The sequence below is a fragment of the Alligator sinensis genome, unplaced genomic scaffold (genome assembly GCF_000455745.1).
Source record: "Alligator sinensis unplaced genomic scaffold, ASM45574v1 scaffold667_1, whole genome shotgun sequence".
Taxonomy (NCBI): domain Eukaryota; kingdom Metazoa; phylum Chordata; order Crocodylia; family Alligatoridae; genus Alligator; species Alligator sinensis.
The window spans coordinates 317,697-329,466 of record NW_005842636.1 but is presented as its reverse complement, the minus strand read 5'-3'; the positions used below and the strand labels follow the sequence as shown (position 1 = coordinate 329,466).

The window sequence follows — 11,770 nt, the reverse complement described above, 5'->3', positions numbered from 1 at the left end:
GCTTGTTACAAACTAGTCAGAGGGGACCAGCAGGCATTGGGGGAGTCCCTGTTCCCCCGAGCACCACCAGGAGTGACTAGAAATAACGGTCACAAGCTGGCCGAGGGTAGACTTAGACTAGACATCAGAAGGGGCTACTTCACTGTCAGGGCAGCTAGGATCTGGAACCAACTTCCAAGCGAAGTGATGCTGGCTCCTACCCTGGGGGTCTTTAGGAGAAGGCTAGATGAAAACTTTGCTGGGGTCTTTTGACCCCAGTACTTTTTCCTGCCATGGCAGGGGATTGGACTTGATGATCTGCTCAGGTCCCTTCTGACCCTACCAACTATGAAAATATGAATCTATCCTCATAGTATCTGAATAGCTCACAACAGTGTATTTATCCTCTTACCTCATTCCTCCATATCCCTAATACTGGGTAGTACTATTCTCCCAGTTTACCATGTGAGGTAGAGAAATGAAGGCCAGACTCCAAAAAGTATTTTGGTTCCTAAAGTTACAGACTAGCACCTTGCTTTGGAAAATCCCAATGTGGATATTTAAGCACCAATGTACTTTTAAGGATCTAGCCCTCAGTGGCCTGCCCAAGCTTAAACAAAAGTCTGTGATAAAGCAAGGATTTAAATGCATGTTTCCTAGGTGTCCTAATGCCAGGACTGTGCTTCATCATTGCACAGTGATTCAAACCTATTAAAACTGAATTGGCTTTTGTAATAGGAAGCCAGAGGCTCCTGTTACTTTAAAGGGAGAAGCAGCAGCAGGGCGGTCCCCAGATGGGAAACACTGCCCATTATGAGCTGGCTGTAGGGGAGTAGGCAGCCAGGATCCAGAGGCTACAAGTGCCTATTGCAGAGCTAGCAGCCCAGCAGTAGGACAGCAGGGCAGAACCCTGCTTGGGCAGCAAGGTTACTGCTAATGCAGCAAGAATAGCAGCTGAAAGCTGCCCTGAATGCTAGCCATCAGGTCTAAAATGAAAACCCCTGTGGGTGGCTGGGGGGCCACCTGACCGGAAGGGGCAGGGCTTAGGAGGTACATAAGGGTAGTACCTGAGGACATATGGTGAGTCTAGCCCTACAAAAGGCAGGAAGAGGAGCTCCTGAGCAAGTTGGCTGCAGGAGAGGGACTGACTGATACCTGAGCTGCCCGGAGAATTGCAAGTAAGGAGCTTATAGTTTGTAGGGACATGCAACCCAGTATGTGGAGAGTTTAATTATACAGCCAGTAGGCTTGTGTTTATGTTCAGATTATACTGGTGGACTGGGTATGGCTATAAGGGGTGAATGAGGACCAACAGGGATGCCCAAGGAGCATTTGAGGCATGGATGGGCCAGGAGGGCCCACTTGGCATGAGAGTGGCAGGACTGGGACCAGCAGGGTCTGGGAGGGATCTACTGGCAGTAGGACAAATGAGGGCTTACTCTTGGACCTTAGGGCATCCTCCTTTTTTCCCCACCAAATTAATTAAGTCTATCAAGGCATGGCAGGAGAGAGAAAAAGGAAGGTATCCAGGGAACTGGAGTGGGGCAGGAGTCACATGGCCACCAAGGGGCATCATGGCTGCTCCTGGAGGCTTGATCCTGTCACAGACTCACTAACTTTTTAATTTTCAGCTCTTTATAATGTGCACATTTGGGCTGGAGTCTCTTGCATGGCATTTTCAAAAATGCTTGTGTGACTTAGGAGTAAAAGTCCCACTGACTTAATTACTGAAATGACTAAAAATGGCCACTTCCGTAGCCCTTGCTTGCACTGACTAGAACTACTTCTCCTCCCAGCCCTCCCCAGTGATTGCTGAAGACTCTGTGTAATGGGGAGCCAAGGGCTCCTATTGCCTTAAGAGGAGAAAGGTAATGGGGCAAAGCCTGCAGCTGGGGACAAACAGTTCAGCAAGGGCCAGTGGCCAACAAGCAATCAGCTAAAGAAGCACAAAGGCAGGATCCCTAAAGCTACAGGTGACTACTCAGGAGCAAGCACCTCTGCAATAAGCAGCAGGCTGAGCCCACAGACCTAGTCAAAGGGGAGAATGTGGGGATGGCAGATGAGGGTCGGCTGCCCATTGAGCCAGGGACGGGTGCAGCAGGTCAGGGAGATGCCTGACCAGAAGAGGTGGGGCTCGGGGAGTATAAACCCTGGTTCCAGAGTCAGAACAGGCAGTCTCCTTTCCTTGTCTGCAGAGAAAGGAGTTTCTGAAAACACAGGCTGCTGGAAGAAAGGCTGCAGACCTGGAAAGCTAGGGGCTAGGGGAGAGCTACCTGAGAGGGGAAAGTGTTCATAGCAATATAGAGACCCAATGTGGGGGACTGAGTCCTAGCGTGAAGCACTTTGCTTTAGTTTCTGTTTTGACCAAAGTTTTAAGAGTTCAGCTCCTGTTGAGTCCTCCAAAGAAGGGCAATGTATTTCCAAAGTGCCCAGCTGCCACTATGACAGACCTTCAAGCATTTGTACCCCAAGTACTGTGCTCCTGTGAAATCTGGCATGACAATGAGTGGTTTTCAAATATTAAGTCTCCAGTGCCTGCGGGCCCTTTTTCAGCTACTACTTGCTTGTTGTTCCACCTCTCCAAATGAATTTGGAGGCTGGAGCATTTGATGCCTAGTATCAAATCCAAATCGCACCACTGTTTGTCCTATTTTGCCAACTGAGAAGTGAGGCATAGGCTCAGAGCACTAAACAAATAAAAAATAATGTACAGCCCCAATGAGATGCGAAATGGTGACCTGAAGCCTCTGCTGGTGTCACAGCATAGCTTCTTTAAAGTCCTGTGTAAACAGGAGACCAGATTATTGGGCCTCTTGCAGCTCTCCTACCTCTCAGAAAAGCCATCTGTCCAATTTCACTAGCTTACTGCTTATGTCCAATTTCTGCCAAATCTCCTGCCCAATTTCACTAGCTTATACCTTATGTCCCATGGAGATGCCAGCCTTAACTCTTCCTTAATCTCCAGCATACCATTTTAATTTTTCCCTTCCATTTCAGTGATCAAACAGAGCTGAAACTATTCATTTGCCATTAGTCATTTAACCAGATTCTTTTGCTGCTAATACCCACTGACAGCTCTGACAAGCCGAGTGAGTGATGAGCAGAGGACTGATTGAGCTGGAATGTAAACGGAGCACATGGCACAATGGTATAGGCAAAGTGCTCTGATCTGTCATGGACTGAAGTTCTGAGACATTTAGTTGGTCTTGAACAAAGTGAGAAAGTTATTGCTAACTTCAGCCCGAACTTACCCACACTCATAGGGCATTTTACATACACATTGTGACTGCTGCAGTTTCTCCCATGGCTGACATTTAGGTTCTGTCAGTTCTGTTTTCACAGTGGGCACTACAGAGAAAGAACAGATGAATGATCACGGGTCAGAAAACCAGGTTGAAATTATCCTGCTAGTTGGGTTAAAAAGGCATTGGATTATAATATTTTGGCATGACATTATAGCTTCCCTCTTTTGTGGCAATTTTCTACTGCAGAAAGGGAATCAGTAGAATTTAAACATATATTATACACTGCTGAGAGCACAGCACTGAATATTGATGCAGCTCTCAGCCCAGAGTCAAACCAGGTGGGGAAGAGGCACTTGTATACAATCTTTAACTCCCTGCACAGTTCTACAGTGGCTGCCAATTTCCGTTGAACTGAGTAATACTTAAGAACAAATTAGTAATGTTGACAACTGCACCATTGTTATGCAAACACCATTGTTATGTTTGCATTTGTTATGCAAAGTTTTGGAGTTATCAGCTACACAGATATGCATGCTGGAAGGAATTGCATGTCTCTCAATATGGAAGTGCAGCCAATGAAAACTACAAGTGTCTGCATGAAATCCTTTATCTAAACTGACTTTAGATAGTCCTGGTAGAACTCTCGGGATTATGCTTGGATGGTAGCCTGAGCCAAATGTAGAAATGAAAAACGGGTTTGCTAAACTAATATTCTTGAGTTTTTCTCTAGCAAGTAACATAAGGACTTTTCTAAACCCACATAGTGCTGCTATCTATACAAGAGTGATGTTCTATGTGCATGAAATACTGTATCTGCAGTATTCTACCTTTTACAGTATAGCTTTACTATTGCTAAGCAGAGCTACATTCTTTTTTAAAAGTTCACACAAATTTAGACTTATTTCAGCAAAATACTCTGAGGGGAGGGGAGGCAGAGAATTGCAATGCTGTAATACAAATGCTAAAGTTAGTTCTATCTGAAATTCTACTGTAATATAATTGTGTTGCCCCCTTTTGGAAGATTACTAGAAAACCTGGTCTTGCTTCTCACATGTAGTTATTTCCTTAAAATAAACTATCTATTGATTATTGTCCTCACTGCTTTATGTAAAGCTAATTATATATACACATGCATAATGGATATTCCAGCTTTTCAATTTTTGCTTCTTAGTGTTTTTTCTAGTACATTGGCATTTCCTAGCTTATGCATTTTCTTTTGTTTGGATTATTCTTTTTTGAAGCTCTTTGTCAATGAAAGTATAATGTGAGGCTTATTACATATGTCTGCATAAGGCTGAACTAAAGCCATAGCCACTAATAAACTGCAGGGGGTTCTATGCAGCCTCTAAGTGTAGTTGTCCTTTGAACATCACTGAAGGAAATTTCAGCTTTCACATTTTTGTAAGAGTTTCTAATCATTATCTGTACAAAGGGTTGGAATACATGGAGCAACACAAGCTGATTACAATCAGCTGGTAGGGTTGAAATGAAGAACAGCTTGCAGTTCAACAATTTTAGGAAGAGAAGTTACACACAAACTGGTTTAAGTCATCAGAAACTGGTTTAAGTCTGTGCACTGAACTTCTGCTCTATTACATAAACTGGTTTAAAAATGGCTGAAACTGGTTTAAGATAAACCTGGCTGAATGTAGTATCAGACTTAACTGATTTGGGTCAAACAGGTTTATGAAACTTCTGTCCCAGACCCCTTCCTGGTTCAAGTTCTAAATCACAGTCCCCTAGCATCCCACCATGCTTCCCAGCCCTGGGCTGGGTTATGCTGGCTACTCCAGCAGAGAAGGGTTGGGGGGATGGTAAGATAGGATTGTTTCTCAATTTAATCTCTGCTGCTTAGATTAACCTGAAAAGACTGAATTGATTTAGCATCAGACTTTTTGACTGTCTGTACTTAGCTTAAAGGTAGGCAGCTCCATCTGAAGTGTATCCCAGGTAGCTCTTTTAAAACCTTAGGTTGGCCATATGTGGTAGCGTGATGTGAGTGGAGAGGAACTGGGTATGTTCCAGGTTGTGGGGCAGAGGGAAGGTTACAGGATGGTGGAGTTCTTATGAGGTGTCCCAGGTCAACTCTTGCCTATGCCTTGCTTTTTCCTTGATTGTGGGCAAAGTTGTGGGGGTGGGAATGTCCCCTCTGTAGCCAGCTGAGGCAACAACAATGGGAAGGAACTACTTGCTAAAATGTTAGCAACCTAATTCTGCCCCAGCCTGCAGGGAGGTGTGAGGGGACATATACAGACACCATGAGAAGCTGTACCTGGGGTGAACATCATGATAATTGCAGCTCCTAAGCCATGAGAGAAGAAGGGATTGCATGCTACTTATTTGCTTGATGTAGAATACTGCAGTACACTAAAGGAAGTACTGTTAAGTGTTTTATTCAGACCAAATAGTATAGTGGCTTACCTCTTCTCATGCACTGGATACTGTTCACATCAGGAGACCACTTGAGACTGGGCTCACACATTATAACAGCTGCCCCTTCCAACTGCATGCCATGCGGACAGGACAGAGTCACCTTCTCTCCTACCTGGTATGAAGTTTTTTGTGGCTGTCCCTTCATATGCGCCCCCAGAACAGGTAAGACGCAAGCAGTTTCTATGGAAGGCAGCATTGGAGACAGACAGAGGAAAGGTGAGTCAGAAGCTTGTGGAGAAAGCAGTCCTACATCTCCTAACTTGCCTTAAATTTCTTTGGCAAGTCTAATGTCCCTGCCTAGTTAACTGAACAAGAACTCTCCTCTGTTCCCTCACATGTGTACTCTACATAGCGTGGTTGATAATGTACGTAGGCTAGTTATGGCAAGTCTTAATCACCGATCCAAGACTAAATTGATTGCAAAATGTCATTCTGTAAGAAATTAACCATCTACTCCTATGTGCATTGTCCAGGTATACTTCTACCTCAGGAGTATTATGCAGGTGTTAACTTGTATATTACGAGAGTTTATCTCTTAATTCATTCTCCACTTCTAGAAGGGGGATATGAAGGAGGACTTCAGAGCACTTCACTCCTATATAAATTGAATAGCCATTCAGTTACCTTGATGAAAATCACAAGGGCTTACAATCCCTATTCTCCAGAATATAGACTAATTGCCAGAGACGGCCAGGACAAAATTACCATTCTAGTATAATATGAATTTGGCTAGATGCGTTGTGAGACTGTTTTCAGTCTTTGATTTCCTCCCATCCAGACTTTAGGGACCAATTGTACATTCCATTATGACAGTTTCTTCATTCAAGAAGAGAAAAAAGCAATTTAAGTCTGATTCTGTCTTGAGAGCTAGAAGGATGCAACTGTAGGACAAAGCTTTACTAGGGTTCAAAAGTCAACTCTAAAATAGTAGTTTTCAATGAAAACCAGTTTAAACCTACTCTGGCATCGCCTGTTCCCAGTGTGCCACTTTAAATCTTCGCCACACTTAGCAGCAGGGTCACCGACAAGGGCGTATCCATCTCTGCAGGCATAAACAACACTTCTCCCAACAGGATATGAGTTTTCAGCATCCTGAAAGAAAATGAATAATGGAATCTTTAGATCTGTAGTGAGAGATATGTAAGAAATGCCAAAAATATTGAACTGGTGTTGATGCTACTTAAGCTAAAAGGAAAATGTGTGCACAAGAACAAATGCAAATAAGCCGACTCTAAATAAATGTATACTACAAATTAGAAGGCATCTCATGATCCATACATTGAGGTTCTACAACAGTCTTCCAGTAGAATCAGTGTGGGGTTAAAAACCTGAACTAATTTAAAGATAGAGATTGACTAATTTTATGAATAGAATATCATGGGATGTCTACAATAGCAAGGAAATGCATTCAATGACCCAGGAGGTGCCTTTCCATCCTATATCCCAAATGTTTTGGACTTCCAAGAAGATCTGAGAACTATATTGGCAAACACAGGATGTTTTGTCATTATTCAATGAATGAATGAGCATGAAGTTAGGCACATACATTTGGAATGGGTTGCCTGGGTCACTGAGCCCAATCTGAGGAACACCTACAAGTGCAAACCAGAAGGATTCATGAGTGAGGAGGAAAAAAAATCCTTCCTTGCCACTGCAGGTGACCAGCAAAATGCCCAAAACCTGGGACTGCCAAGTATTTTTGCATTGCTGGAAAAGTCTCCTCTATCCCCCAATGTAGGAGCTGCAAATTATTAACACGGAACCAACTGATTGTTGAACCAATATTTCTTAATCTATCATGCTGTCCCTTCTATAAATGGCAAAAGATTGATCGTAACATGATTCAGGTTCTTTGGCCCCACTGCTTTGTGTGGAAGATAGGAGAAGTGAGATTTTGGAATTAAATAATCCTCTAAATTTCAATATAAATTGGGGCCAAATCCCCCCAACTCTGTCAGGTCGGTAGTATTGGTAAAGTAAAGGCTTTAGGATTAGGCAATGGCATGAACGACGCATGCCCCCAGCAGCTGGGGGCATACGGCGGCAGCGGGAGGGCAGTGGCAGTAAGTGGGGGAGCTCCCGCAGATGCTAGTGGTACTGTTGGTGGTGGGAGGAGAGTGGTGAGCACTGGCTAAGTGACTACCCACAGTTGTCAGTGGCGGCCAGTGGGAATCGCAGACTACCCACAGATGCCGCCGGCAGTATCGGCAGCAGGGTGGTGAGTGGCAACCACCCGCAGGCGTGGCCAACAGTGTCAGCAGTGCCTTTTTGTAGGGGGTGCATCTCCACGCTTGGGGGTGCACATGCACCCGCGTGCACCTCCTACGCACCGGCCCTGGGCAATGGATTCTATTTTAGATATACAAACAAAATTGGTTTACCAATTAAGGATTTTATATTTCTTCAATGGTGTTGGACCCAGTCTTGCAACAGCAGGTAGTTTGGCACCTGTGTTTGTGCATAGTCCCACTGGGAATGGAGACTGTGGCACAGCTACATGAAATGTACTGCAGAGTTGCCGAATTAGCTCTGCAATAAAGTCTCCGCATCTATGCATGTGGCCCTATTAGGCCACACTAAACTAATAAACACCACCATAGGTTAGTACTTGTCAACTCAAGTACTATCTTGTGTTGGTGTTATTTAGTGCACTACAACTCGCATGTAGAGACTGGGACAGAAGGGTGCTTCAGTGATGGGGCTGCCTGCTGGCTAGTCCTGCACTGAAGCACCCTTATGCCTCAGCAAAGCCCCTCTGCAGCACATTGACCCAGGTCAGAGCAGCCCCAGGCTGACCCTCTCAGCCAAGGCTGCTCCAAACTAGCTCAACATGCTGTGGATCTGGGTGCATGTGTAAACATGGCACCTGGGAGCAATAAACTTGGGTACGAACTGTGCTGGAGTTTATTCAGTTGCATTAATAGCATGTATAGATGCACCCAGTGTAGCTTAATGCATAGGGCACTAAATTGAGTTAGAAGGCCTAGGCCCCTGGCAGATGTTACCTGTTAATCCCATTTTAGATAGTTGTCTGAACATGTGGCTGGGGTACTAATAGTGTGATAAAATGGGAAATAAGACACAAAATTATTTTACAAAATGTGTAGTAATTTTGTGGCTAGTAGTAATGGTGCAATTGGGAGCTGATTCCTGATTCCAAAATTGTGCATCTTGCCATGCCCGTGGATATGTGCATTGGGCCCTAGATTCTGCTCTTAGTTCTACCTCTAACTTTCTGTGGGACTTAGGCAATAGTGTCATTTCTCTGTGTCTCTTTCTCCTTGCATTCTTTTCCTGTCTTCTCTGCTTTATATTATAAACTCCTTGTGGCATGGTACAGCAGGCTTGGGTCCCAGGGGCAGCCATGACACCCACCAGTGGCCGTGTGGCTTCTGCTCTGTTCTGGGCTCTGTAGGTACCTTTCTTTTTCTCCCACCTGCCATGCTTTCATGTAAATAGTTAGTTGTGGGGGGAGGGGGGAAGGAGAAGAGAGGCTACCTTGGAGTCCCAGATCAAGCCTTCATCTGTCCATCAGCCAGCAGGTCCCTCCTAGACCCCACTGGTCCCAGTCCTGCCCCTCAGGTACTAGGTGGGCCTTCCTAGCCTGTCTGTTCCCCCTGCAGGGCACCTTTTACCTTAAGAGTTATTTGTGGCCTCCTGCTCCTACATGTACATCCATGCCTTGTGGCTGTTACCAGTTATCACTTCAGGCCTTCTTGGGCCCCCATGCCCTTATTTGGGCTTCCCCCTTCCCAGCTTTAGCCCCTTTAATCTGGCTGGGTCCCTCTCAGCCTAGATCCACTGCACTGGACCTGACTTTTGGGCTCCAGCCCCTGTCCTGCGCCCTCTTGGTCTGTGGGCCTCTGGGCATGGTTTTGCCCCTCTCCCTGCCCTTCTCTCTTTCTGCCTGCCTAATCTTGAGCTCTGGCCCCTGACAGGGCTCCAAAACCACACATGCTCCCTGGCCACCAATGTGTGCAAGGTGTGCCACTCAGGCACTCCCCTGTGGCTAAGTCACAGTGCGCCCTCTGTGGACTAAACCTCAGTGTGCCCTCAGGTGCCCCTCTAGTCTCTTCATCACCCCTTACAGTCACATCTGGTTCACCAGTATAAAGCTTAACCAGAAATATAAGTACACTGGCTATAATTAAAATGCCCCCACTCTGGGTCCTACTGCCTGCAAAGCTGTAAATCTCTTACTTGCAGTCCCCAGGGCAGCTCAAGTGCCAGGCAGTCCCTCTCCTCTAGCCATCCTTCTCAGAAGTTCCTCTCTCTGCTCCCTGCAGGACCAGACTGCCCACTCTGGCTCAAGCCCTGGGTTTATATGTATCTCAAGCCCTGCCTTCTTTGAGTGAGGTGGCATATTAGCCTTGGCACAGCTGTCTATCTCTGATTCTAATGGGCAGCTTACTGTTGTTACTTTGGCTGCCACAGCAGTGTCTTTTTTATTTCAACAGGACTCTGCCGTCGTCCTACTGCTGGGTGCTCGCAACCAGTCCCTGGTGCTCTCTTTCCTTGCAGCCAGCCCTTCACGAGCAGTCTTCCTCCCAACCTGGGGACCTCCCTGCTATTACTTGTTCCTTCAAGTAACAGGATCCCTCTGGCTCCCTGTTACAAATGGACATTCTCTTACTGTAGACTAAGACTAGCACAGTGAGGTCCAGATCTGTTGCAGCACTTACACACTATGACAGATAAAAACAGAGAGATTGTTGCTGTTCTAATAACACAGAACCTTGGCTAACTTGTAAACTTGTTCTTGGAAGAAGGTTCAGAGGAGGTCTTCATATATCATTTTTGGATTTAAACTTAAGACAAATCCTATGAGTCTATTGACTGCAGCTAGAATCAGAACATAGATCTAAAGAGATTTACTATATAACCTACTTGAACAAATCCATTTTCTAAGGAAGGTGGTTGCGAGCAGGATTCTGTAGGCATCACGGACATATCAAAGCAGTGGGGTTCAATCAAGCTATAAACAAAAGTGAAGGTCATTATTATTTTCTCTAAGCTTGAGGTTTTAGTCATAGCTTCCAAAAAGCTGCAGTTAGGCTACAGTAAAAGTAAGATGACTTCAAACTTACTGGTTTTACCCTTTTTTTTTCCAATTCAAAGCTTTTGAAATAACGTTGTAAGTCGTAAGTCAAAGACCATGAATTGCTGCCTGAATTCAGCAGATTGTACATTACTTCAAATCAAAATCATGATCTCCCACTCTGTATTCACACCCAAACACTTCCTATCCACTTACCGAAAATGTTGGAGCTCGTCATCTTCGCACTGTTTGCTTTCATGCTGTTCACCAATGCAGGACTTTCCACCCCCACTAGGGGGTGGATTATTACAGGTTCGACTCCTTGACTTCCTTCCTCCTGAGCAAGAGGTCCAAGAGGACCAGCAATTCCACTTTCCATCGATGACTCCTGTATAATTTTAGAGAGAGTTCACATTGGAGGAGTCCACTGGGTACTCTGTTGCATTCTCAATAGCTGTTAGTACTGGTAAAAGGAGTGAGAAGCAGCCAGAGCTAATGATGAGTCCAACCCATGACTGGAACTGAATCCCAGGTCTCAGTGCCTCAAGCCCAAACTCTCCTCTCACTCGTTGCTCTTGCACTGGCATAATTCCACAGGGTAGCTCTGCATATTTAAGCATGTAAATTGTTCTGCTACCCCTCACCCAAAAAAAAATACTGACCAAGTGACATTAAAATCATGGGAATCTGTGGCACGCTGTAGTATAACAAAGCAGGGGTAACTGGGACACCAAACCTGTAGGCCTGTGTGAAGCGGCTAGTATTCACTTTGAATTCGGCAGATTCATGGGACATTGATTCAATTTGGTGATTTGAATCACTGTCCCGAATTGATTCGGCCAAATCTGATTCGGAGATTCAGCTGCTGCTGAATCTCCAAGTCAGTCAGGCCCATCCCCCACCCCAGCCTGGCAATGGCTGCCCCACCTGCCTCATCTCCTGGCTCTTTGGAAAAAAAAGCCTTAGCTCACTGAGTGCTGCTGGGTGGGGAGGTGATCCCTGCTGCCTCCCACTGCTCCACACTGTGGGGGGCTCTGCACAAGCCCTCTGAACCCCTCCCACTCTCCCAGGCCCC

At 45.4% G+C, this 11,770-nt stretch overlaps 1 protein-coding gene across 1 annotated transcript in view; it reads right to left on the bottom strand.

The window, feature by feature from the left end:
• Positions 1 to 11,770, bottom strand: part of C7 (complement C7) — a 54,409-nt gene that overhangs the window by 10,103 nt on the left and 32,536 nt on the right. The window contains exons 12-16 of the mRNA XM_006033462.3: positions 10,912 to 11,083; positions 10,545 to 10,632; positions 6,617 to 6,749; positions 5,646 to 5,837; positions 3,231 to 3,327 (exon numbers count right to left, since the gene is read on the bottom strand). Coding sequence (XP_006033524.1) covers positions 3,231 to 3,327; positions 5,646 to 5,837; positions 6,617 to 6,749; positions 10,545 to 10,632; positions 10,912 to 11,083 — 682 coding nt within the window. The remainder of the gene's footprint in view (positions 1 to 3,230; positions 3,328 to 5,645; positions 5,838 to 6,616; positions 6,750 to 10,544; positions 10,633 to 10,911; positions 11,084 to 11,770) is intronic.